This window comes from Cyclopterus lumpus, chromosome 14 (genome assembly GCF_009769545.1).
Source record: "Cyclopterus lumpus isolate fCycLum1 chromosome 14, fCycLum1.pri, whole genome shotgun sequence".
NCBI classification, from domain to species: Eukaryota; Metazoa; Chordata; class Actinopteri; order Perciformes; family Cyclopteridae; genus Cyclopterus; species Cyclopterus lumpus.
Window position 1 is genome coordinate 18,228,686 of NC_046979.1, and position 27,586 is coordinate 18,256,271.

Below are 27,586 nucleotides of genomic sequence, written 5' to 3' on the forward strand. Positions count from 1 at the left end.
TGCGAGGTAAAAGCACTAAACAACAAAATAAAAGTAGCAATTGATCACTTGCAAGATTTATTTAAAGAAAAAACAGAAAAAAAGAACCAAAAAAACCCTACTGCTCTTCATTAAATATATTAATTTACCCTCTTTAACATTAGGTTGTTTGTTTAAGTTATCGATTTAGTTGTAATCGTGTGTTTCCTTTCTTAAGACTAAACAAAGGGCTTTTGATAACTCTTGTGGAGACAAGGCAAAAAGCTTATCTGTACCCTGGGTGCTGGATGAGAGCGGTTCTGCCATCCCCAACCTCTGGGCCAACCCTGCTCAGAGGAGGCCTGTGCATCTTGCCCATCAACCCTAGATTCTGATCAAGGAAGTAGGGAGTCTGGAAGTCCCCACCCAAGTAATCTGCCGTTTGCATCAGATTAGTCTGGGCTGAGGAAGAGGAGGTGCAGGAGCTCGTTCCTAGCCTGTAATGGGGGGCCCCAGGGGGCCCACAGTCTAGTGTGGTGCACCCCCCTGGGCCCGCACCGTGGAATGGCATGGCTATGTCCTGAGACCCGGAGCTGTCACTGTTGGGCGTGGGTAGGATGCTGCTGTTCCAACTGTGGGACTGGAAGTAGTGACCATTGGTGTAGTGGGCCATGGGGCCGGCCATGCCGTTGTTGACAGGGGGGGAGGGGGTGGGCCTCTCTACGGGAGGTTTCAGTGTGTAAGGCTGACCCACGCACACCTCTGCAGGGTAGCCCATGCCCTTGAAATGGAAGGCGGGGTCCCTGGAAGGCTGCTCGCAGAGGTGGGTCCCACCGTTCTGAATGTGGGGCATGTGACCCAACTGGTGCTGATTCCAAGAGCGCATCTTCTGCTGCTGCGTGTTGTGTTGTAGCTGTTGTTGTTGTTGTTGTTGTTGTTGCTGCTGTAGCTGATTCTGTTGTTGATGCAGATGCTGCTGCTGCAGATGGTGGTGGTGCTGCTGCTGCTGCTTGAGATCGGTGTGGTTGGAAGGCAAGTGGTTCATAATAGCCACGCTGTGCGGCGGGTGAGCTCCCACCGGGGCCGTGGCGTTGTCTTGGGCGGCAATAATGCAGTTGTGCGGGGGAAAGCCAGGGGTGGCAGGGTTGCTGTGCATGGACACCCTGGAGCAGGCGCTGATGAGCAGGTTGCGACTGATTGGTCCGGGGTTGGCGATCTGGCCCTCGCACATGGAGGTGGCTCCCACGCCATGGGCCCGAGCTTGGCAGAACTGGTTGATCTGATGCACAATGGTGCTCAGGTCAGCCTGGTGGCCCTGCTGCAGCCCGGCGACCATGGAGAGTGGAATGCTTGAGGTAGAGACGGTAACATTAGGCGGTGCGTCGCCATCTGGCAGCTTTCTGCTCCCCTGCAGGCCGGGTGGTGGCTGCTGCTGGAGGTGCTGCTGCTGAAGCATGACGGTAGGGGGCCCCTGTGGGTGGCCAAGAGCCGGGTGCTGAGGCAGAGTCTGGAGTCTCGGTGTGCCCTGAGGGTGCTGGGCCATGTGGGAAGGATGTCTGAGGCTCTGGGTGTGACCCTGCTGTTGCTGGAGGGGCATCTGTAGAGTTTGAGGTGGCTCCTGTGGTTGACGTGGGACGCTCTGCCGGAGCTGGGGAAGGTTCGGCAGAGGTGGGTGATGGTTTAAAGTGCTGGTCGAGGCCACTTGGTAGGGTCCGGTAGGGGGGTTCATGATGACTTCGGGGTGCAAGCGAGCCCGGCTGCCGGCGAAATCTTTTAGGACGCCTTTGACTGTGGGTACCTTGATGATGGCGAGGAGGCCTGTCTTGGCACTGGCTTGAGAGGGGTAAGGGCTGTAGCGCTGGCCCGACGTATCCAGCCCGTTGACTGTACGCCGCACGTGGTTCCGCTGGGGAACCTTGACGCTGTTGGGGAAGATCTTGATGGTGAGGGGGTTGTTGGCAACCTTCTTAGCAAAAGCATCCAATTCTGCAGGGGTTGGAAACGGAGCGGATCTCATCCTTTGCGTGGTGTCCCCTGGGATGGAGGACAGGACAGGTCAGAGGAGAGACAGAAAGAAAGAAGAGAATTGGGGGGGGGGGGGGTAGAGAGGCACAGAAAGAGACAACTTAATACAGGTGGAAGTGTATATGGCACATAGGTCGTAATCTGATCAGAAACCTGATTTGGACAGCGCTCTCATATTCCATACCTCACTGTTTTTCTCCTTAAAAAAAACCCCACAGCTCCCGTCTCATGAGGCCAAAGAGAGATTTCCAATCTCATCTCAGCGGAATTATTGCAGCCGACAAATTTCCCAGTCTAAAATCCAATTTCGTGGTGGTGTATATGACTTTGAGGTCAGGGCTTTTAGTGGCCTTAATCGACGCAGCATCCGGGCAAACAATAAGTAGGCATGTGAGGACAGAGGGGGGGTGGGGGGATAGGCTGCGTTGCTTGCTCCTGAATCACAAACTAAACAAAGACTAAAAGAGGCAGTGACAATCCCCTGTGGCTGCTTTGGGGAGAAGGAAAAGAGAAAGATTGACGCAGAGAGCGGAGCTCCATGACAGCAGACAAGTAATCAGACACAGCAGCAGCGTCTCTGATCTGCAGGAACACCTCCCAGGCCTCAGCTCGCAGACATTCGTTACACCTGCTAAGCACCGTGGCTAAATTTAACAATGCCGATGTGACAATGTGAACACGATTATGTGCCGGTGCGTGTGCGAGGGCGCGGTTTCCATTTATGAGCCCCTTTAGAAATGTGAGACAGGATCACGCAGGTGCCAACGGCCGCGATTGCCCATTTCCATTTAAGGCACTCCGCTCGCCGACACTTCCCTTACGGAGACAATTAAGGTCAATGACAAAAAAAAGGAATGGCAGGCTCCTCTTCCTGCTTTGCTCCGTCTCCATCACCTCGGCCCCCGGCAGTCTGACCTACTTACACCACAGCTTTCTGACTGATGGACCTGAGCTTCAGGGCTGATCTATGAGAAGGATCACTGAGCTTCATTTCAGTTACTGTTATGTCTAAAGGAGGAGAACTTCTGTTCAGGTAAAATAGATCACCGTTACAGCATACGGGCTCCTTCCTCTCCCAGTTGAAAAGTCTCAATTGCTGGCAGAGGTCCGCGGTTCATGCGGCCGAGGTCTCACAGCAGGCGGGCTGGGCTTGAGGGACGAGGACCAGAGCTGAACTGCGCCGACACGGCGGCACCAGGAGCCATGCCAACTGGCTAATTAATTCCCGCTTCATTTGTGAACAGGAAACAAAGGGCGGCCATGTGCGAGGCCGGGTCGGCACACAGGGGGGGGGGGGGGGGGGGGGGGGGGGGGGGGCTGCTCAGCCTGCTGATGGCAGCCTCATTAATGCGAGGGGTCCGGGCCAAGAATCTGGAGCTCGACACCCGCCATCACCGAGCAATGTCTGCCGCTGAATAAATACCAGCGGACGCAAACGCAGGTAAATTAACACGTCGACGCAAAGCCGCTGAGGACGGCCAAACACAGGTAATGACGGCCGGAAATGAAAAAGCAGACTAAAACACAAAAGGCAGTTCATCAACGGGTTAAATTTAGTACACAATAAATACCATTTAAAGCAATATAACTTTTATAAATGTGACTTGTTTGCCATCAGAATGGGATGTCTAGAGCTTGTGAGATTCTCGCACAGCCTCCCTTGTTTGCAACTGTAGAAAGGGTTATAAGTAGGTGGGAAGAGTGAACCATCAGCTGTTGCCATGAATAAAACATCTTATTATCTGTTATCATCTTTTCCTGGGATCACGATTGCTCTGGATCAAACCAGGTTTGAGGACGGCGTGAATGAATGTTAAAGACGAGCAACTTTAGGTGCAACATCGTCTTTCAGGGTTCGCTGAAGTCCGGGAAATAATGCAAGACTGATTGAAAGGGTCAGGCTGTCCTTTTTTCCCTTTCTTAATACAACAAATAATTTAATAGAACACATGGAATTAATTCTACATAAATATAAATTCATATTTAGGCGACTTGGACGACGTTGGAAATATAGCGGTAAGAGAAACGTAGCAGGAAGGTCTGTGTACAGCTTGCCACTGGCTCTTGTGTAATGAGTTTTATACTTAAGTTGTAAGACTCAGGCAAGTAGCAAAGAAAGCAATGTCAATGTCTGGAAACTGACCAATCCATTAAATTGGAAAAGGGATTATACATTGTTAACAAAGCTTAGGCAGGCATTTTGAGATAAAAAAAAAAAGAAAGGCAAATCAGAAAGACGGGTTTAGCAGAACTGCTGTAAAAAAATGTGAAGTGAAATCAGTAAATTGCTGTTTAGAGTATTTTTCCCCAAACAGAGGATAAAATCGACCTCTTGCTGTTTAAGGGTCCTGGCAGCTGTTGATTGTGTGTTCTAGTCAGCAAGCATCCCTCATTAGCATTTCAACCGTAACCTGAAACCTGGATTAGTTGAACAGCTTAAAAGTATCAAGGGAGGGTTAATGAGGATATGAGTGAAGTTTGTAGGCGGCTGTGAGCATATCGTCTCTCAGATCTCCAACTAAGCACGTTCCCAAGGAGAGAGGGGGGGGGGGGGGGGCAGGAGAGGCCAGTCTGGCCGTGCGTTAATTACCCCGCTGCAAGCGAGCTAGCTGCAACACAAGTGCACAGTCAGCAGGCACTAATTAGGGTTTCTTTTATTCAAACTGCTGTTTTTATTGAACACGGTTTCAGCGGCAGGGGGGCCAGGGGCTCGTGCTGCTGCAAATTGAGATTTTCACACAAGAGCTGGAAATTAGGTCTGATGCTTCGGCATCAAATTAGACACGTGAGGTTGCCTTCCCACATGAAGCCCACCTCCTTTTAATGTGTACAGACAATTGAGCACAGCCTCCCATGCCGAGAGATCGAGAACTTTAAAAAAAAAAAAGTGATAAAGGACAGGAAGAAAATGGCTGCCTATGATCTCAGTGGGGAAATCAGCCAAGTGGCCCAGCTGTACTCACTGTTGGCTCTGCCTTTAAGAAGCGAATACCAAGGGCCACTTTGTGGCACTCGAGTCATCCGGCCTGCAGTGTGAGTCGTTTTCTTTGTGACCCACAACTGTCTCTTTGCGTACCTAATCTACTCCTCCGACAGCCTTTGGGATTCACAGCCGTCATCTGTTAACAGCCAATCCCTGATGATAAATAGAGCAGCTGCTCTGGCTCTGCCTCCGACAGCGACCCCCCCAAGCTCGTAACTTTAAATGACTCTCCGTGTGCACAGATTCACCTGCAGGAGAGGCGGCAGCCGGGTGGTCTGGGGCTCTTGGTGAACACAGGGGGAGGGGAAAGTGTCACGGACAAGATACGAGTCAAATGGGAGTTAATTATGAGCCATCGGAGCCTTTTTTCCTCCTTTTTTTCTGGGAGGGACTTGTCAAGAGTATTGAATAAAGATTTCAAGCGACAACTCGTCTATGAATTTCACCTAAAAGCAGCCGCGCACACCTCACGCGGAGTTAAGCTGTCAAAGTATCCGGCATGCTGGGTAAACGATGGGGCTCTGCAGAGGCATGGAGTCCCGTGGACAGCCGGGAGGGAGGCGGCAGGGTGTTACCTGAAGGTCGAGGCCCGATTCTGGCTGTGCGTGGCAGCAAACAGGGAACTCGAAAACACAAACTGTGGAACAACCAGAAGGTGATCTGGGGCCGGATCGCTGGCGGCATGAGAGGCGACTTCAGTGGATTTTTTTCCCTCTGTTTTTTTTTGGTGGCACTTTGATAATAAATGACTTCGCCTAAAATGAAAAACAGCTCCACGGTTTTGATGTAACACCGTGTCTGTTAATGATACTTTGAAGAGCGGATGAAAAGGAAAAGCGTTATTAGAGCATGACGAGGAGGAGGAGGAGGAGGGAAAGAAAAGATGATTGAAATTACACTTCTAGGGCCGTTCGTGCTGTGGGAACACGCGCTCCATCACCGAAATGGATTACAGCGTTGGGCCGGAAAACAAATTGAACTCGAGTTGCGCCCCGTGCTCTGATGTGTCACACAGAGAGCGAGCAGAGACACGGTGTCGCTGATGGCCGCGCTTTGTCACAAGCCTGCTTGAGTGAGGCAACAGACGCTGGCACTTAGCAGACTCCCTCACAACTCGCTGATCTCCTGGGGGTTGGCTGATTACTGTGATTCTGAAATTACAGTCTTGATGAGCTGGAGCATTTTACAACAACAACAAAAAAAGAAGAGCTGCTGCAGAAATGGGTCAAGCCGGAGCCGAGCTCCCACTCTTGGAGGAACAGGAAGGAAGAAAAGGAGATGTAGATGTTTTATGATGGAATAAATACAGCCGACCAGCTGGATGGGACAGTGATTGACTTTTGGGTTTATGTTAAACAATGGTCTTTGAGACTATACAAACGCATCATTACACGATGCGAATGTACATGTGAATGCTTCTAAAAAGTGATAATTGATCAGTGAAACGTCCGTTCACAATGTGTTGCGGACAACACTGACATCGTTACCGTTTCCGTTCATCAGAGTGTCATACATTCATTTCATTCCCCTCACACTGTAAAGAGTCCCCATTTGTCAGCAGCCGAGTTGTGAAATTTAAACACATTGAAAGAAGTGAGCCATCTCCGACTCGTCTGCCGTTAAACCGGGGCAGCAGATTGCTTCTTAAATTCACTCTCATTACAAGATCATCAGGGCAAAACCACTCAGCCGCAATCTGTCTGCCAGTCTGACAGAGACTCTTCCTGATGGCGTGAAAGCATCCGAGACGGTCAAATCCAACACATGAATGTGACGATTTTTGTGGTGTGTGTGTGTGTGTGTGTGTCTGTGTCTGTGTGTACGCGCACACATGCAGAGGGGCCACGCTCGTGTGGCAGACAGATCTTCAGGGGCGACGAGGGCTGGACGGAGAGCCGGCGCAGTTCGGCACAACAACAAAAAAAGCGTTCCCTCTCTCTTTCTGGTTTTAACACCGAGCTGCAGAAGAGAAGCAGGCCAGGGTTGGCATGGGCATCTGACGCGGGGCGGGCAGCAGGATTGTAACAGCTTGGTTTGCTGTGTGGGATGATGGTGGTAGTTAATAGTGTGTGTGTGTGTACTGAGATACTTACATTTCTGATGTCCAGTGTTCATCTGCGTGTGGGGGAGAAGCTGGAGGGGGAGGTCACCTGGCCCTGGCAGACAGGCCAGCATTTCACACAGACACTAATGCAACATGGGACACATACTTCTCCTCACACTGCAGGGGGAGAGGGGGGGAGAGAGAGAGAGAGAGAGAGAGAGAGAGAGAGGGGTCAGCAGTCAGACATAACTGCAAGGCAGCACATGGTGCGTGGCGATACAGAGGCTGGGTCCAGACTAATGGAACTGTGTGGCCGATCCCCCGAGGCAGAGGGCTGAGGGAGACGTGGTTACCTTTCAATTAGAAACCGATTCACACCTGGAGCATCAGGTAAGGTGACATTTGACGCCAATAACAACTTCAATTAAACATCAAACAGCGGAAGTAAAACGGGCAGACTGAGCCTGAGGGGCAGACAGCTTTAAATTGACTCAGAGTCCGCCCCCCCTCCCCTCCTGCATGTTAGTCAGCCAGTTGGACCCTGCTACCTGCGCTATACCTCTCGGCCTCCATCAGACTATGGTGGAGGAAATGAATGACTCCCGTACACTGGAGAAGAACACACTCGAGAGGCCTGTCGCTGACAGGTTAATGAGTCTCTGATCAATTCTGACGTCCTCTAGACCTCAAAGAGGCCTTTATTTTGGGGACATTAAACAATGGAGCCGGCTACGAAAAAAGAAAAACCTGCCACTTTGCGCAGCAACCTGATGTAATCGAGAGGGAGAAACCGTTCGCCGCGCTCCACTTGGCCTACTGCTGTATTCAAAACCGCGCAGATGCTTGCTTAATCAGCACTGAAGAACAGTCGGGGAGCAAATTAAGTCTACAGAGTCCGTGCACTCCCCTTTCGCCGCGTGGCATCAGAGGAGGGCGGCGAGTGTGCACAGGCAAACAGCGGCTATGAGAGAGGCAATTACCCACAAAACAACCTTGGCGTGCCTGTCTGCCGCGAGGTGAGGGCTTAAAAGTGTCTTCCCCCCCCTGCAGGGAGAAGAGACAAGTGGAGGAAAGAGTGACGAAGCGAGAGAGAAAAGGTGGAAAGGGAGAAAGACGGGTGTTGGGGGTGGTGGCGGGGGGGGGGCTGAACTTGCTCTAAAAAGCAGGAGCTCAAAAAGGTCAGCATGACAGCTCATTTAAATCCTCCCAGCGAGAGCAGAGAAGAAGAAAAAGAAAAAAAAGAAAGGAAGAAAGAAAAGAAGCCTTAATGAAGCTGCCAGTTCTACACAGATACCTGGGAGCGTTGCACCTCGGGGTGCTGCTGGGCAGCAGGGGTCGAGGAAGGGAGAAAAGGGTAGAGAGAAGAGAGGAGACCGGGAGGGTGCCGAGGCTGCGGTCTCAAGACAGATCTGAGGACTTTGGGTGCGTTCCGTAGCATTGATGCTGCGTCACCCTTCCTTCCACCCCCACGCTTTCTGATTTACAGCCTGGACTGCCATATGGCAGCAATCCCTGCCCTCGATTCAGCGTGTCACCATGCATTAACTTTAATTGGCCTGATATGTTATTCTTTTCCCTCGGCCTTGGAAGGATTTTTAGGTACATAGCGCTTTGATGTCAGCAGGCAGGATTTCCAGCGCTCTCTCATTTATCAGGGTGCCAAGATTTCACACAAAGATAACAGCAATCTCTTTGACAACAGGCAGGTTTGGGCTGGAGAGAAACTAAATATCAAATGGTGGCAAGAGACTGAAATGATGTGTGTGTGTGTGTGTGTGTGTGTGTGTGTGTGTGTGTGTGTGTGTGTGGAGGAGGGAGGGAGGGACACAGCAGCATAAGCTGTCAGTGCATTTGTTATAAGAACACACAACAACAACAAAAAACCAGCCAACAGGCCATCAGCCCGCCCCCTTCCTGCCTCCCCCACAGCGCCCCTGAATGTCAGAAAGCTGTGCAATGGGGAGTGCAGCGGCAAAGGTCAGCCTATGGTAATGCCCCAGCTGACAGTCTGCTTTACGCAGGAGAGCAGGGAGAGATGAAAACCAACAGACAGAGGCCCGACGTCCACCGACTCGCCTATCAGCGCCGCTGCCACGGCGACTTCAAATATACATCACACGTCAAACACTGGCACTTTCTTCAAAAAAAGCACCTGCCCCCACAGAGGCTTTAGCCAACACGTGGACTATTTGGATCAGCAGCGGGGCGACTACACGGGATAGACTGTCGAGTCCAGACGAGGACATCGGGCGGCAATCAGCACGTGACTGGCAACTGTTGATGCTCTGACGACCATGCGGGGGAGGGGGGGGGGGCCTTGGTCTGGATTGGGGCTTGTCTCCCCAGCCATGCACACATCCAGGCAAATAGGTGTCTACCCCGATGGCTTAGCAGCCTTTGTGATGTAGAGACGCCCCTCCTGCCCTGAGTGGAAACAGGGTTGCGTCTGTGGAGGCCAAGCTGAGCCAGCTTTGGCAGGCCTGTGGAGCGAGGATTGGCTGGGTGGAGTTTAGCCAGGCGTCTCACACTATCAGCCCCGTGCAGACAGACACCACGGGGTTCTCAGAGTATTAGTGGGAGGGGGGGGGCCCCGTGACTCGACAAGTATACACCAGCTACTTATAGAATCGTAATAAAAGTGTGCGAATAACTGCGTGGCTTTCGTTACAGACACATAAAGGCGAGCAGACAAAAGCAGGACTTGAGCAAGTGATGCGCATGGCTCGTGTCATGTGTAGAATCGCTCCCATAAAAGCTGACCTATATTTCCTTTTCATTGCTCGGTGAGGAAGGAGAAAAAGAAAGCCATCAGAAAGTGAAAAAAGTACAAAAATAAAAAAGTGCAAAGAGGAGAAGGAGGAACAAGATAGACGGAAGCCCATTTAGGAAATTAGACCAGCTGACTGCATTTATGTTGAATCTTTTGATCAATATCCTCCTCATCAACTAGGATCTGCATTCGAAATTTGGGAATTGCATCAGGCTAATTACGGAGGAAGTCATCTATTAAAATACGGGGGAAAAAGTGAGGCTGTGCACTAAAAATAAGCTCATTAGAAGGACGCACGAACATTAGAGAAAAAAAAAAGTATAAACGGTGGGAAAAGGTGAGAAAGTACATTCAGTTACTGTTTGAATATTAACATAATTTCTGTACCAATTAAAAGCAAAAGCAATTAGGAGAGCCGAGTCACTATGTTGTACATTGCTTGTGCTAACGGCTGAAGGAGAGGAGAAAGCCGGCTGCTGTTATTCTAATTGCATGTTTACCCCCAGGTTATGGGTCTGAAATAGAGCCAAGAAGAAATGTTGGAGTAGAAAAATTCAATGCAACTTCACTGTGCCGATTCTCTCAGGGACAGAGAGAGTGAAATTACTTTTCTTTGCAAGCCGAGTCTCTGAATAGGAGGTGAAGAAAGAAAAGGAGCAGGAAATAGAGAATAGCTTTTTGCCCTTGAATACCAAGCCGGAGTGTTCTGTCAAAAGAGAGAGATGGGGGGGGGGGGGGGGGGGCTTCATTAGCTCGTCAGGTTCACAAACAGAGATACAAAAGGATTTCTGTGGCTAGCACAGGGCCATGGGCATGTCAGGGTACCTCTCACAATGGATCCTGATGACTCCAGCACGTCCCGAGGCGTTTGCTTTTTCAGTCGGCAGAGAGAGACCCCTCCACCCCTTCAACCCGAGCTGCATATCTCACGACAATGGAGAAAGGGCGAGAGAGTGGGAGACGGCCATGTTAGTGAGGGCAGGGCGAAAACGGAGAGAAGGCAACCAAACCCAAACTCGACTCGCACACAAAATTAAGAGTCTGTAAAATAGTGGTTTCCAAGTTGCTAGACACGGGGTGTCAGGCATACAACTGTCAAACAAGGAAACTGCTGCAGTAGTGTGGAGGAGAGAGGAAGACAGCTACTTGAAACTACTCTCCTTCAGGGATTGGAGGGGAGGGGGGGAGGGGGAGGGGGCTGTTGCCAAACAACGTGGAGGCTGGATGAATGCTCAATAACTAACTGATGAAAAAAATGACAGTTCCCTGAGGTGAGATGGTGGATATGGAGCAGAGAGAGACAGCATGCCCCTGGAATAATGCAGAGTCCACAGCTAGATCGGCTGAATCCTTTTGCATACGCGTCGGATGCGGAGGAGCTGGTTTCACGACGTGAACACCGGCTCGGAGAGTAGCTGTGTACTAGGAGACCACGGAAGGGAATCAAGCTCCCAAGCTAGGGGGCCCCCCTCTTATCAGAGTGACCTCGTTCAGTCCCCCTGGACGTTTTGGAGCCTGTGGCCCGGCCACTTGGACGATGTCCATTGTCCGCTGCTGTAATGGTGGCCGAGTCACGGGCCAACATTACCCCTCCACCGCGTCGGTGCTGAGGGGACAGCCGGCCAAGGCCCGTTCTTCAACGTCGGGCCAGTTTCACTCACAGCCACTTAAACCCACTTGCCTTTCCAGAAGAGCCCTCCAAATGCAGAAGGTAGCGCTATGTGGGCTCCGTCAGTGTCAAGCCTGGCCAAGGTCAGACGGGCAGACAGAACGCGCTGGCAGCGCCGCATGCGTGCCGGGGGCCCCTGACTGTGACGCTTGACAGACATGTTTACACCTGATAGAAAATGCAGTGTGGATGGCCTGCCAAAACAGAGGGGATCCAAAGTGAGGGGTGCCAGCCTAGTTATTTATTTATCTGCCGCATATCCATCCAGAGTGCAGCCAGAAGCTGGGCATGCCTCAGTGAGGAATACGCCAGCCTACTCTCAGACATGACATGTCTTAAACCACTTGAGGATAAGGGTGGGGGGAAATAAAAGACCTGATATGTAGTAAAATAAAAAAGGAAAAGCAAATATCTTATGAAAGCAGCTCCGGATATTGGACTCTTAATACGTCTCACGAATTCATGATCAACACATGAAATAACCCAGTTTAGTCAGAGGGATGTTCTAAAAGCATCCATGACGATGTTCAGAGGCTGGGCCTGTTCTTACTCAGCGTTGACATTAAAACACTTTGACGAGGTAAATGTCAACATAGTGAGGCTTTAGCTCAACTAAATGCCGGCATCAGATGTTGAATAATCTTACCGAGTGAAGAGAAGACTTTTACCTGCTTGCGGCACTCGATGAAAAAGGCACGAGATCACCAAAGTCCACAGGTGTCTGCACAAAATTCCAGTTGTGGAGGTTTTCGGAGCACAACGGTGGGCTGATCGATGGACCCGAGGCCCGAAATCGCCGTCCCTCGAGCCGCACTGCGCCAGCTCGGCTATGCCAGATGAGAACAGTGCAGAAACCCTGAGAGGCAAGTAAACACTAAAAGGAGAGACGCTTTTATCCTCTGGAGAAACTTCAGCCTGCTGGTAACCGTCGGATCACACAACTCGAGACACATCGCTCATACATATGAGAGCAACACCGCTCCGTTTCATCTCCTGCCACCGCATCCGTCTTATCTCCACATATCCCCATATCACACCAGACATCAATGTGCTGAGTCACATTGCTGCCGTGTCAGATGCCAGACGGCGGGGTTTGGACTAGGATGGCATGGTAAGAACAACACAGACATACAGATACTAGACTAACGATCTACTATCAGTGCTTGTGTGTACGTGCAGCGATAGAAGTCGTCAGACGTCAGGCGCCTTGCTTTTCAAGTTGCTTGGATGTATAAATGTCTAAGTTGTGTAACAGGCAGCATGAAGAAACCTAAAGCAACAGAAGAGCCTGCGTTGAACTGCAGATTGTCAATGAGACAAAGATGGAAGTATCCAGTAGGAGCGGCCTGTCCTGCTCTGTCGACAAAAACAACAATCATCTTGTAATTCTGACAACACAAAAAAATGAATTTGTTTATTTGAGGCAAAAAGCAAATTATGCAAAACAGCTTTTTACATTAAAGCTGGGGGAGGCAACCTTGGGGAAACCAATAAGAGCAAGTTGGATTTTTAATGTATCCGACTAAACACAAACACCCCCCCCCCCAACACATGGCAGCCCGCTGCCTGACCTTTGCTGGAGGACAAGTCCACTTGAGAGCTGCCTCATATCTCATTCACATGTAAGAAAACGTCTCCCATCAAGATAATTAAATGTAAACAACCAACATGTCGCTTGTTAGCGCTCACATAGCTCCCACTAGCATGTTGATATTGGACCCATTTTGTCTGCCTGGCCTCGTCGAAGACACCGGTGACGCGCCATGGTGGAGTCGGTGCAAGGTACCCGCGCAGTGAGCACGGTGGACAGGCCATCCAATCGCTTCGAAACCTATTTGCCTGTACCCGAGCTTTTAATTCCTGTCAGGTCGGAAATAGATATGTTTCCCGGGTGGCACGTCGGAGATTTCAACGCCGACTTCCGAGCGTGTCCGAACTGTAAGTCGGCCAGGCCGTTTCCATAGTTAGCGGGAAATGAGTCAATGCGGCGAGAGCTAAAGCGCAGGCAGCATTGTTCCAGCTGGCGGGAAAAATAGGGGAAAATGAAGATGGAGTGGTTTGATTTCATTTGTTAGCAGGTGCATCCATTTTGTGTTGCTCCCAACACCCACCTCATCTCTCAGTCAAAGCGCTTATCAGAAATTGGACACCCCAGTGACAAATTGAGCCTGCGATTAAAGGGAGAAAGAGGAAAGCTTTGTTAAGTGCTGCTGATTGGGATCCCAGGCCGCCCTCACACATCAGAGGTGTGCACGTGTGCGTGTGTGCGTGCATATGTGTGTGTGCATGCATGCTTGGCACAGAGCCAGTAGCAGAGCTGACACCACCACCTCCTCTTCTCCCATTTTCCTCTCTCTCCAGGTGTTCCCACGGCTTACATTTCTGCTCCCAGTACTCAGCAAACAAAAACCAAATCAATGCAGCTGTTCCTCCATCTCGCTTTCACACACACTATATATATATATAGAGTGCATGCACAGGAAATTACACAGGCAATACTACATACACCGGTGATTTCCCCCAGCAGGAATAATGACCTCCTCTATTATTTCAATGTCTCCTTATTGACGTGTACACTGTGCTTAACGGAGAGAAAAGTTAAGCCTCTCTGTGTGTGTCCCACCCAGACCCATATTATTGACCCAGCATTAACCAGCCTCGGCCTGTTTGCGGGCGCAACTCGGCTGATTTAAGAGCGGGGTCAGAGCGGCTCAGCTAGGCATAACTGTGAGAGAGCCGACTCACACAAATCATCCTAAAAAGGGCTTAACGCACAAAAACAGCTCCCAGTGTTACACAGGCCTGCTGTGAGAGATTTATCCACTTTGCCATTATACTAACTGGCCTACACACACACACACACACACACACACACACACACACACACACACACACACACACACACACACACACACACACACACACACACACACACACACACACACACACACACACACACACACACACACACACACACACACACACACACACACACACACACACACACACACACACACACACACACACACACACACACACACACACACACACACACACACACACACACACACACACACACACACACACACACACACACACACACACACACACACACACACACACACACACACACACACACACACACTATTATTCCGCATTAAGAGACTAATCTTATAATAGTTACTTATTTATTGCTGACGCGTTTAAACACATTAACATCTTAAGTGGTAACTTACATAATTAAAGTGTGAGCGGTGTGTCTACATCTGTAAGAGTACCATCCATTTTAAGAGTTTAGATGCTGTAATATATAATAATGATGCAGTCATAAATACTAAGGTGTTTTAACCTCGTCTCGTTCGATGTGCAGTTTAATTTGTAATCACTAGTAATGCCTCTGTTCTGTGGCAGTATTTTTAATGCAAGCCACAGAAAAGGGAAAGATGGAGACCTGGGGTTAAAAAAATATATATATATATATATATATATATATTGCTGCAGCCGCACGAGCCAAAAGCAAATGGCTACATGCCGATCCCAAGCCCTGCTGTGTACATGACAGATAAAAGCCGATCGGTCTGCATCCTGTGTCTATGTAAGGTTGGTAAGGTCAGCCGCCTCCATGGCAGCTCTGACATTCAGTCTGGCCTCCAGCGAGACCAAACGAGTCCCCCTCTCGCACCTACGGACCAGCTGAGGAATGAAAGACGCCTCCCCCCTCCCCACCGGAGACAGGCTTGTGTGAGATGGGCTCCTTTCGCCCTTTGCGACACACAAGACTTGTTGTGGTCTCTCCTTCCATCTCCTGCGTATACGTGAGAGCCTCTCTTTGTCCCCAGCTTTTCCCCCAGCAGACCCTGGCTCGGGGCACTGGGCAGCCAGCTGGTGAGCCAGGCAAACACGGGCCCGGCACGGCAAACATCTCACCTCTGTGTCTGCGAAGGGAACATCTGGCCCTCCCCGGCTCGCAGGACCCTCCGTCCGTCCGTCTGCCTGCCTGTCTGTCTGACTGTGAGCCTGCACATACAGTCGGTGTGTTATTGGTGTTGTCATGGCACCAGGATTGGTTGTGTTTTTTTACTCCTACACGGGTACTGGGTTTAATATCAAAAAACAATTGCTGTGATATCGGATCAATATGTGAGATGTCAAAGTGAGCAAACGTAGGAGCTAAATAGTTCTATATTTTGCCCAAAAAGTGAACAAAAAGTGATCTATATTGTCCTCGGGCCTGTACCAGTGAGATAGAGTGGTATGAGTAATAGTTAGCCCGGTTGATAGAACTCATTTTCCTATCACCCTCTCTTGCATCATGCCCGCTCTCATCTCAGATCTCCTGCGGCCGTCCAATGATTCAAGACTGATGAGGCATGCTCAAAGGTCTATGCCATTGAGCACAGCATTAATGCACTCAGCAGCAAATTTTTTGCCATCGACCCCCGCTCCCCGCAATAAGGACAGAGCCATCAATCAGGCCCGAGATAGCAGACACCAGACACGGGCTGATGAAGTAGAGGACTTTGGAGCTAATGACAAATGGATCTCTCAGATATGGTCACAGAATACTGGGACGGTCCCCGAGAACACTTGACCTTTAGCAAAAAATCCGCGGGCCACTTTTTTGTCAACCCCGTGCGATGCAAAATGGAGAACATGCAAACTGCCGTTAAAGAAGTGTGGTTATTGTGTTGAGTGCTCCTGCGTCCAGCTGAGTCTCCCCCCCCCCTCGACGTGTCACTCTCAGAACAGCTCCTGACCGGCCCAGCCCTCTGTTCTCACACCAGAGCTCTGGGGGTGACCTTCAGGAGGCCTGCTAGTCCCGCTAATTGGGGTGTCTGCAGAGCACAGCAATCACACTGCACTGGGGGGGGGTAAGATAGCACGGCCTCCGTTATCTGCTTGGTGGGAAACAGACAAAAAAAAAGTCGAACCTGGGTTACTGAACTTCGTAATACAGAATTAAACTTGGGCTGCACTGAAAGGAAACGTGGAAGATAAGAAGAGTCCCTTGGAAGATGGATGCTGAATATACATGGCTGGTAGATTAAAAAATAAATAAAAAGTGCAAGATTGACCAAAACGTAACAATGCTTGATATTGATATCTTGAACATACATCACCGCAGAGATATTCAGCTAACAAAAAAACAAATAAATCAATTATTAAAATAGTTGCTGGTTATTTTTTCTGTCGAACTATTCAATTCAATCTGCAGTTGGCACATTTTATATAAATATTTGTATCACATATTTTAGCACATTTGCCCAAACTCTCACTATATCCTATTTAAAGTATAGTGTGTGTTACCCAGCCGCCATGTTGAAAACAGGCAACCCAAAAGGAAGCACCCCCCCGCTGGAGAATACAAACGTTCTCATCTTACAGCGAAACAGTTCACTAAAATATGTTTCCGGACACGTTTGAGGCGAGAAATAGGCAACGCAAAGCCAGGATCATGATTCATCATGTACTGCTGTCAGGATGTAGTGACAGTTTGAGCAAATATGATAAAAAAGTTATTTTTATAACTTACCAACAGCAGCTCTATCCGACTAATGGCGTCAGCTCTAGTTACATCATATGAGCAGCATGTGTGGCAGAGGTGCTGGGAATGTGACATTTAGATTCAAAAGATAGCGTCGCCAGAAACAACGAGGTGCTATGCGTTTAAAAAAAGAAACCAGTGATAGAACAAAGTAAGTAAATAATAGAACAAATAAAAGTACACTTCATAGTAGCCACTGCAAAACTAAATCAAAGAAGTGAGTGAACGGCAATTGAAAACTATATATATATATATATATATATATATATATATATATATATATATATATATATATATATATATATATATAGAGAGAGAGAGAGAGAGAGAGAGAGAGAGAGAGAGAGAGAGACGGGGGTCTGGCAGGCCAGGGTTCTGCTCTCAGGAACACGGAGCAGACAATGACACAGGTAATCTAGAGCAGGCTCAGCCGGGCTGCAGCTGTGCACCGAGCTTGCCAACACATCATCATAGCAGGGGCCACTTCCTATCAGTGTGATCAGCACTCGGAGAGAAAACGGACAGGAAGTCATCCTGTAAAAACAAGATACCGAGAGCCCTTAAGTTGGGGAAGTTGCAGGCGAGGCGGATTTTAGGAAAACATTCAAGGGCAAAAGACACTCTTCTGAAGGAATTTAAGGACATACAGTGAACCTGAACCTTTTTAAAGTAGGTTTGCGATAGATCCAGTGAATGAGACTTTGAGCAAGGGTGGCCATGAATAGAAAGGTCTGCATTTAATTTGCTAATCCATCATTCCAATTGTACTCTGTAACAAAAGGAGGAGTAGAGTGGTGGGGCATTCAGAGGCAATGGAGCATGCTGAGGGGTGCGTGTGTGGTTCTCCATGGAGCCAGTGAGGCCGTGGCCCTTGGCCCTAAAAGCCCGGCCGGCGCTGGGGAGAATGGGCTCTGATGAGCTCAGCGCGGGCAAGACTAATCCCCTCATGTCCAAAGAATTGTTTAACTGTGTTTGACTGATTAACCCAAACCCCTAAATTGCACTTGCGATCTATTTGTCCAATCAAGTCTCCTGCACTCATCATGCTGCAATGTGTGGGTGGTGAGGGAGAGAGAGAGAGCAAGAGGGAGAGAAACAAAAAGGGCTGCAAAACAATCCATTTGGAGGAAGCATACAGAAGTCAAAAGGACAGATTTTTTTTTGTTCCACTTGCAATTCTCCAAGTGCATAAAGCACATGAGTCCCTGCAAACCAGCTGTTGCTAACATTCAAAGGTCAGAGAACCATCGCCTTGAGAGATTTCAAGTAGAAAGTCAGCCGTCATGTGCTGGCAGACACACCGCACTGACTGGCGACGTGGAGGTTTTCACCAGCTTCATGGGAAAAGGGAAATTTAAAAAGGCACTCTCCCCTGCGTGGAAAAGGTTGCAGGGAAGATTAACCCAGCTTCCTTTTATAGCCTCTGACAAAAGGTTAAATCACACATTACGCTGCCTGAAATGTCTCCTAGTAATTAGATCAAGAATATTACTCTCCCTCTCCTTCCTCTTGCAGACTGCAGCTGATCAAAGCCTAATGATGGTGTCAGTGCCATTGGCAGTGCTGGCCAGGTAAATCTCCCCATCGGGGGTTGGCAATCTGTCAGGGCTTCTCGCCCTGCTAAAGGCACGACACGGGCGCAATGGCGCTTGGCACATTGTGGACGAAATGGGCCGCGTCTTTCGCCCCGACGAACCACCAACAACCCCCCGCGATGACAAAACAGCTCGTGCTTCCTTTGGTTCCCCGGCTGCGATCCTCTACAGTCAGCCGGGAGCGGGAGTTCTATCCCGATAACAGTGGAACCCACCGCCAGCGGCCCTGCGGACCCGTCTACAATGCCGGAGCCGACACCAAGCAGCACCTGGTTCCTTGGTGGGGGTTGAGGGGTTCACTGGCTATTAATTACAGAAAGGCGACACGCAGCGCAGGCCAACCCTCGCTATGAGACTCGCGAGATACGCAGCAGGACGAATGCGTCTGTGTCGCGCAGCAACACGAGCTGCCTCGGGACTCTTTACACATGAGCACTTTTAAGTCTGTCTTTCAAACCTTGGCCCGTCAGTCTTACCCCGTCCCCCGTCTCCATCACTTTCTGCGGCTGTGACGCTACTTCTGGGGATGTTCTGGTGCAAAACTGTTGTGATGTCGCGTGCTACAAGTTGACATTTTCCTTTTCTGATCTGATGAACGCTTCATTTGTCAACAACCTCACTTGCCTCAATTTCATCATTTGCCGTCGTGCTCAATGGCGGCACACATAAAGGAGGGGGGGGGGGGGGGGGGGTGGGGGGTGATGGCAGGAGATGTGCCAATCATTTTTCATTGAAAGACAAATGAGGCCCCTTAAAACCTGACAGCTTTTCCTTTTTCACGTCAGTCCCCAGCACAACCGGCTCCTGGAAGAAAAAAAGGGGGGCCGCCCCCGCCCCAGACAACAGGCTCCTGCAAAAGGTCTGACCCCAATCTTAACCCCATACAGGTGGCGCAGCGCGAACACAGGATGCAGGAGTGCTATTCACGAGGCGCAGGGGAAAAAAACGTTGTTCTCACTCAAAGGCTCTCGCAGATCATTTAGACCGGCACAAAGACGGCTCAGTGCCCGTAAAGTGCATTCTAGCGCGCTGAAAAGCAAATCCCCTTGAACACGTTAATGGTTAAAGACTTTTCATCAGTGTAGACTAAAAGCATCTGGTTAAGGGGGTTTAGAGAGTCACGATGTTGGATACAACTTTACAACTGGGTGGCTACACCATATTATGCCGTGAAGGCTGTTCATCTTTATGTGGCAGCAGAAATGTAGCAGTTGCGGTTCGAAGCTTTGATGGCAACTTTTAAACCCGTTCGCATGAAAATAAAACGGATATGCTCCGATTGTGTGGGCGACTATCTTCATAATAACAATCCTGTTAAGATACTCTCAGTGCACACAAACAGTCATGTCAAGTGTGGTCCTCTAGCTCAGGAGAACAACGTGGCTCCTGTCCGATTGCAGCTCAGCAGAGTCCAACCACAGAGTTGAACTATGAACCGTGATTACAGCCAAACCCCCACAAAGCAACAACTGCATCTCTGCACATTCTGGGAAACGCAAGACGGCAAACACACCGGAGGAGGAGGAGGAGGCGTAAACAACGCGGGGCCAGTTCGAGGGCCGCATCGATGTTTACTGTCTCTCTAAGTGCATTTCATCCCCACTGCCTTCACAGCAGCGGCGGTATTTCAGCATGCAGCACCGCTGATGCCACAGGTCTGTGTACAGAGGGCTCACTCACAGGCTGGAGCGACTGTTTGGACAATGTAGGTGTCAGACACGCGGCCCGTCTAGAATAACGATTCAGTTCAGCCGCTACACAACACCCTCTGGTTCCTTAATAGTGGAGGCGCAATAGAGAAAAAGAAAACTAACGCGACTGCTTTTTTTGGCGTGTAACTGTTGAAACCCTCATAGGAATTTCTGTGTTTGACTTGGTGCACTGCTATCGCTTCAAACAGGCACTGAATGACATGCCAGAGATTAGCCTCTGAAGGTCACAGTCTTCGCCTGTCCTTTCAGTCGCTTTTCACAGCACAACCCTGGGCCCTTTTGAACAACAGGAAGAATGTCATCTGGTTACTTTTCAAGGCACGGAGATACCATTCAGCGCGGCCAACAATGGCTGCAAACAGGACCAGAGGGTTAAGAGGTTACAAAGGGCCCCATTCTGAACGAGGAGAGAAAACACGCCCCCGCACACACACACACACACACACACACACACCACACTGGGGCCGGGGGAAAATGGCGCAGGCGGTGATAAACTGAGGAGGGTCACGGCAAAGTGCGGCGCGTTGACCGCTCGCCTCGGCCTCTCTCCCCGGCAAAGCTCTTAACAAAAGCAAGCCTCCGAGCATCAACTGCTTTGTCGGGGCTTCAGATACACTCACTGCTTTTTCATCCTGGTGGAGGACATAACTGTAGGATACCCTCAAGTCCCCTCTTCAGATTGTTGCATCTTGCCAAAGGTTACAACGAGCAAAAAACACTAGTTTTTAATAAAACTGAGATTTCTTTTAAATACCTCTAATACGTGACTTGCATTGTGTCCTTGTTGCAAGGGAGAATGTGAGGCGACTAGGCTTACAATGAGGAAAGAATTATGAACTGCAACCATGTAACATGATTAAAATGGGGTTAATCAAAAAGAGCATTCCTCTAAACGAACTATGCCCTGGGTTCAATGAAACGGCATGAACCAAAAAAAAAAAAAAAAAAAAAAGATTCTGCCATTATTCAGGTTGTGAAGCCTGCTCCAAAAAGGCTCTTTTTGAGACTGCAGCCGGAACTGAAAACCTTCGCCAATTTAGTTCATAATGAACCCTCGGAAATATTAAAAATAAAGCCCAATTAGCCGAGAGCATTTTACATCTCCTCCCTCCATAATCCTCTGGTAGCTTATCCTTATCTAATGTCTGCACCAACTATGACACTTTGAGTCCGCTCTCCCTCTATGCCCTCCACTTGATATTCCCTACAGCTCCACTGGCGCTTTGTTGTGGCATTCTCTCCGACCCTGCACGCCGGGTCAGACTCTGAGCCTCTCTGGCGGTGGCTAATGATGCCCCGATATGTACAGTTGGCATGGACGTTGGAAAACTGCGGCAATAAACCACAGACATGCTAATGGCACCCATTAGGATTACCCAGGAGTGATATGGGACTCGCCTGGCAACCTCTTATTACACAGGGTTGGTATTGAGGGCGGCGAGTGTCAGCGATCCGATCGAGGCGGCCTTATCTTGTACCATAAACAGATAGCAGTATCTGCCCTGCTCTTCTGCCGGTCCGGTGAGATGAGTCGGATAAACAAACCCCGTCGTCTCCGACAGACGCCGTCCTAGACCAACCTCCGTTCCTCCTGCGGCCTCGATTGTCCCCGCGAGGCCTAGATTCGTCCCTGATTGCTCTCATGCTGAAGACACAATCTGAGACTTCTTCTTGGTGTTAGTACCATCAGGTTGCAGCACTCCCTGGCTTAAAGCCTTGGGTTTGGCTGATTACACAAACTACCCAGCAGGAGCCGGCTAACATGCAAATCCATGCAACAAAAAAAAAAGAACACAAAAATCTAACAAACAAAGATAGCGTGTAGCTTCGAATCAGGTCGATCGCCTGTAGTCACTTGGCACAAAATCAATCAATCCCATGTGACGTAAAGTAAATACCAAGCAACAGCTGACCCGAAGCCTGAGCTCTTTCCGATCAGTCCCTCGTTCTCAGACGCATCCAGAAGTCGCCCGTGGCGTCCCTCCGACACCTGATCCGGATGCGTCATGTGGCCGCGGTTCTTTACTCCCAGCGTGACCCGCGTTTGACCCTCGCAACCCAGTCTCCTGACTTTCACACAAAGGCTACCAAACATCTGCCCTCCGTCTGGAAATGGACTCGTGCAGCTGGGGAGCCAACGGGTGACCTCTCAGAGCGCCTCTTCAAGTGGTGGGTGGCTGAGTGGGCGGGTGAGCACGGGCTGACAGCTGGCCCGGTGGCTAGAGGACCGAAAGGTGGAGCCGGCTGGCAGAGTATCGCTGCCTGGGAAATCTCTGCCCCGCTGGCCAGGACCGGGGGGGTCAGCCTCATTTAGCAAATGGTTTATATTCAACAAATGCTGCTCATCTGAAGCTACCGCGGTGAGGAGAATAACAATCCGCTGTGCACATAAAATTCACAGGCAACACCTGCAGGAGATTTAACATACACAGGGCCCCCGCTGGAAAATGAAAAGGGAAGAAGCGGTTACACATTTCCAATTCAAGTGCAGTCTCTCAAATGCAACATCAAATGGCTGGCTTTGAATAAACCCAAAACGAGCATCAGCCAAGTGGCTCACTCCAGCGCAGGAGAACCGTTGCAGCAGAGGCGGCGCTGGTTAGTCGAACCGTTCCACAGTCAACAATCACAGGAACGGGGCCGTCGCTAATCAATGTGCTTTTAATGAGCTCCCCGCGAATCCCAACAACAGCCGGAACATGAGAATCTGCTCAAGTTCTTGTACCTTGTGGTCCGTTATAAGTCTCAAAGAAATGAAGCAGAGTTTTGATGTGATCCTCTTATTACCCTGCCTTTTATTACCTTAAATTAAATTAATTACCTTGCCTGTCGAGCCTGATGGCTGGAATCAGATTGTTTGGCTGCCACGTGGAGAACATCTGGGAATCGGCGTGAGGTGCCAGGACCGATTGATTTCCACTCCGTGAAACCGATCACTCACAAATATCCGCTTTGCCTTTTGCTTACAAGAAGAAAGTTATATAGAGTAAGTTTAGTGTCTGGAGAACTGTTTGGGTGTGCGTACTACACTCACTGAACTCTACTCACTTCTCTACTTGAAAGCGTACACCCAAGTATGCTTAAACACGTTGGTGTGTGTGTGTGTGTGTGTGTTTTTTTTGTTTTTTTTAATAGTCTAACCTCGTCTACGGGCATCATCTATAGACTGAGAAGCTATCGTGGCCAAGATGCCACGCAAGTATTTTTTTTTTAGAGGAAATTACCCTCCTCTGCCCACAGTGTAATCAATACGTCCCAATAAATTTGTCAGGCGTTGGCTGGAAAGAAACTAAACAAAGCAACTTTTTTTTTTTCCTGTCAGTTTGCCCTCAGTGTAGACTGAGGGGTTTGCGAGACAGGTGAAAGAGTCAGCACAAGCCCCACAGGCAGAGGAGGAGAGGAGATCTAATGAACACGTGCATTCAAGTGGTATTTCAATTTGGCGGAACGCTGTAATTTTCTACAATGCTGACCGGCGTGACATGAACAAATGAAACCCGGTGCTCCTGACATTCAGGCTGGTCTGCTGCCTCAATAATGTCAGAGCCAACACACAAAGCAGACATAAAGTCAAACTTTAATCATTTCCACGCTGGAAACTGCTGCCAAATCTCTATACATATGCAGTGCTGTGAGCCCAGCCTTCGCATCGCCATGTCTCACAGTAGCTTTGAAGCATTTCCCTGTCATGCCTCCAGGTATCCGTCATCGCCGTCATTAGAGGCGACCTGCATTTTTACAGATGGGGAGAGGCCTTGCAGTCATTTGTTTTTAAGACCTAATTAATCTTCATTGGGCTGGGAAACATAGCACCCTGATGCAAAACAAAAAAAAAAGGGTTCCTTCTACACGATAATTGCAGAGAGTCTAGGGGCCTGAGTTTCCCAGACAACAAGGTCTGAAATTGAATTATCTGCTCTTTGGAAAATGCGAGGAGGGGGGAGGGGGGGGGGGGCGTGGGGGAAAGGCTACATTGCAAAAACTGCACTTTTTGGCAAGTAATGTCAGCCTCTTGTTTGGGTAAGCACAGGATAACACTGAGCACACCCTCCCTGCTGTCATTAACGAAACGCGTAAAAAGGGCAAAATAGTGGATGTTTCTTTTCTTTATATACATAATGTCAGATTCATTAAACTTCATAATCATCATGCAAATGCAGACTTAACAGTGTATCGTTCTTCCATCCCTCGACACGGTGGCATCGTCTTACCATGTGCAGAGTAAACCGGGTCACTTCCATTAGGTCCAGTCAGTCGCAGGAGAGTGTTGCGTTTACTGCGGGTTTTCTTTCTTTCTTTCTTTAAATCACATCCGTCAAGCTCCGTGACATTATGGAGCGACTACAAACAATACAGCCGGACTCGCAGCAGCCAAAGACAACACGCACCGGCTGTGGCAACATTAACATTCCGCCGCGCGCAGTTCGGGCTCGGAGGGGGAGAAACATCGATAGGATCCCATTAGTTAAGTGTGCCCTTAGGTTACCAGCAATGTGATCAGAGATAGACCTTTTCCTTCCAGACACGAACCATTAGACGTTATGGCAGCAACAACAAAAAAGGAGGAAAGAAAGAAGCTGCTCTCCCTCCTCTCTGAAACTACTCCTCCTGCGCTCCTCTTCTTCCTCCTCCTCCTCCTCCTCCTCCTCCTCCTCCTCCTCCTCCACCTCTCCCGGGTGGTCGAGGTTGTGCGGCAGGATCAGGATGAGCCCGGTGACGTCAACCTTTTGTTATCACCTTTAACACTTGCCTTCGCAAGGTGGGAACACCTTTTTTCCCCTCCCGTAGGTGTACCGAGATGCGCTATTTGCAGACGCGCCGCGAGCAATGAGCGCGCACAACATCTGGATCACGAGGGAGGGCGACATCAGGGTATATGCATGCATGTCGCTAATGAGACCATGGGACACCGGGGGGGGGGGAGACAGGAGACAGCTATGCCACACTTTTACACAAGATAACCACACTTCCAACTCCATCCCGCAGCTCCTTCCAGCTGAAGGAACTTATCATTTCCCCTCGAAAGGATGGCACAAAACTATCTGCATCAAGTTCATAAAAATCACAGTTGGTGAAAATATATGATATATGAATAATGATGATGATGATGATGAGGCAGGCAAATTGAGCCCCGCTTAATCCTCACTGGTTGTTTATCGTACGACCGAGACAGCTCCACTACACAAGCCCCCAGTTTCATTCAGTTAACACCAGCTTTGAACAATAATGTATGGCTCCTCTGGTGCCTGAATACAATGTGTTGGCCCACGAGAGACAGTTAAGTCGCGAGGGCTTCCGGTAGATACACAGACAATACCGGGGAGCAGTTCAGTGGCTTTAAACCCGCACGATGCCAGTCAGTGAGTGTGCCAGCTGACTGCCCAGGCTCCGGGCTAGCTAACCTAGCCAGTCTGAAACATACACAGTCCCATTGTTGCCTCCTCGAGCCTTCCTAATATGTGTGCCACAATGCAGGAGGATGTCACACAGTGTCGCGCGGCGGCCGTGTTATCAAGATACAACTACTTACTCTCCGTTTACCTCAGCGGAAGGCATCGTTTAGTACGTCGCCATGGTTTAAAACGGACAGATTTTCTCCCGTTGCCCTGCGCTGCCGAATCACTGCTGCTGCTGCTGTCTGCGGCAGCAACTTATGGCGCATGCGCAGCAACCGGGACCGTTCCAGACGGCGATGTGCGCTGCGCAGGACAGCCGAGCGGTTTAAAGGGACAGTCGGTGGGATTTAATTGGACGGCCGAGTGGTTGTAGGACTTTGGCCTGAAATAACGTGTTAAATCATTTGGCCGACTGTGAGATATAAAAGTACATTAAAACTAATATGTAATAATGATAATGGGCTGTTATGGTGCTAAATGCGCTTTACATATAGTATGACCATTGGTGGAAAGTAACTAAACCTATTTAGTCAAATGTTCAATTTTGAGGCAAATTAAAAAGAAAATCACTCAAAATCTCGAATATATTCCACAATTAGTTTTGTTTGGAACAATTAGCAATTGTCTTCTTGTTGCACTTTGTTTACGTGATAAATTAAAAGTTTGTATTCCTAAGACCAATATGACAGTGTTCCATTTCACAGGTGCACAGGAGAAGAAACTCAATTATCCCAACCTTTTGCAGATTTGGGTCGTAATAAAAATAACGATGTAGCATTTAGTAGCAATAATGGGTTGAGATGTTTCAGGTCAAACACCACAAGCCTCCAGAGCAGCTTCAATGCACCTTGGCACTGATTAATTAAGTTGATTGATTTGAGTCTTGATGGTGGTGGTGATCTGACATGTAATTCACATAATCAAACCATTCAGTGAGCCTTGATGCCCCAAAAGCAATATTAATAAAAGGCCCCATGTCTTAATACTATACTGTTTGAGCAATAAGTCAAATATTGCCTGCATACCATCACATGAAAGCTAAATCAATTAAACACAACGCCATAATTGAGGTGAACAGATCCTTTAAAGTTCCATGATGCGAACAAAACCTACCCAAGGTTGTCACATATATCTCGAACACATTCAGTCATTGAAGAATGATAATCATTCTTTCTTGCAATGAGACATATTGTTCATGCATTTTACTGGCCCAAATGTTAATGTGGTGCACCGGCACAAGAGTTGCCTTGAGCTGTATGAACCTTGCATTTTGCATCTGCGCGCTCTGCACAGATTGTATTATGAATCTTGTGCAGGGAAGATTTTTTTTAAAACAGAGAGAAGACTCCGCGGTCAATAGTGTCACATGCTTCGTGATTTGATGAAAGGTTCTATTTGTGCAGCCTGATGTGTATGGCTCCCTAATCAAACACTTATATTTCTGTGACAACCACAATAAATTACTCCATTACAACCACCCACCTGCCCTCTCCGCAGTATTGATGCCATTTTATTACCAGAGAGAGACATATGGGCAACAGTGAACGTTGTGGCATAGTCATGGGAACGCTGGAGAATGTGGAGACACGTCAGGCTAGAACCTGACAACAGTAATCAAATGAGATGATCACAGAGAAGATTACACACGCTCAGCGCTGCAAACGTGTCCGATAACGAGCATTGTGAAAGCCCGGGTTCCAGTATATACGGACTGGGCCTACAATACTCCAGCCAATTTGGGCGCGCAAGCTCCACTCTCCCCCCCCCCCCCCCCCCCCCCCCATCCATCAGCAAGTGAAAGAGGGGAGAATTTGGTCTGAAAGCCCAATCACACACAGAGCTCGGAGTTCAGCAGGTGGGGAAGTATAGCAGCAGCAGGCTCCATCACA

At 49.1% G+C, this 27,586-nt stretch overlaps 1 protein-coding gene across 15 annotated transcripts in view; it reads right to left on the bottom strand.

Annotated features, from left to right (window-relative positions):
- Positions 1 to 28: 28 nt before the first annotated feature.
- Positions 29 to 27,586, bottom strand: part of fam222ba (family with sequence similarity 222 member Ba) — a 29,985-nt gene continuing 2,427 nt past the window's right edge. For 2 of the 15 annotated variants that reach the window (XM_034550335.1, XM_034550331.1), the window contains exons 2-4: positions 10,606 to 10,697; positions 7,060 to 7,187; positions 29 to 1,992 (exon numbers count right to left, since the gene is read on the bottom strand). In XM_034550335.1, coding sequence (XP_034406226.1) covers positions 245 to 1,992; positions 7,060 to 7,141 — 1,830 coding nt within the window. In that variant the 5' untranslated portion in view covers positions 7,142 to 7,187; positions 10,606 to 10,697 and the 3' untranslated portion in view covers positions 29 to 244. Of the gene's footprint in view, positions 1,993 to 7,059; positions 7,188 to 10,387; positions 10,473 to 10,605; positions 10,698 to 12,117; positions 13,887 to 15,376; positions 15,467 to 23,122; positions 23,264 to 24,512; positions 24,921 to 25,831; positions 27,453 to 27,586 lie in introns of those variants that run through there. The other 13 variants (XM_034550334.1, XM_034550339.1, XM_034550340.1 and 10 more) reach the window with 12 other exon arrangements.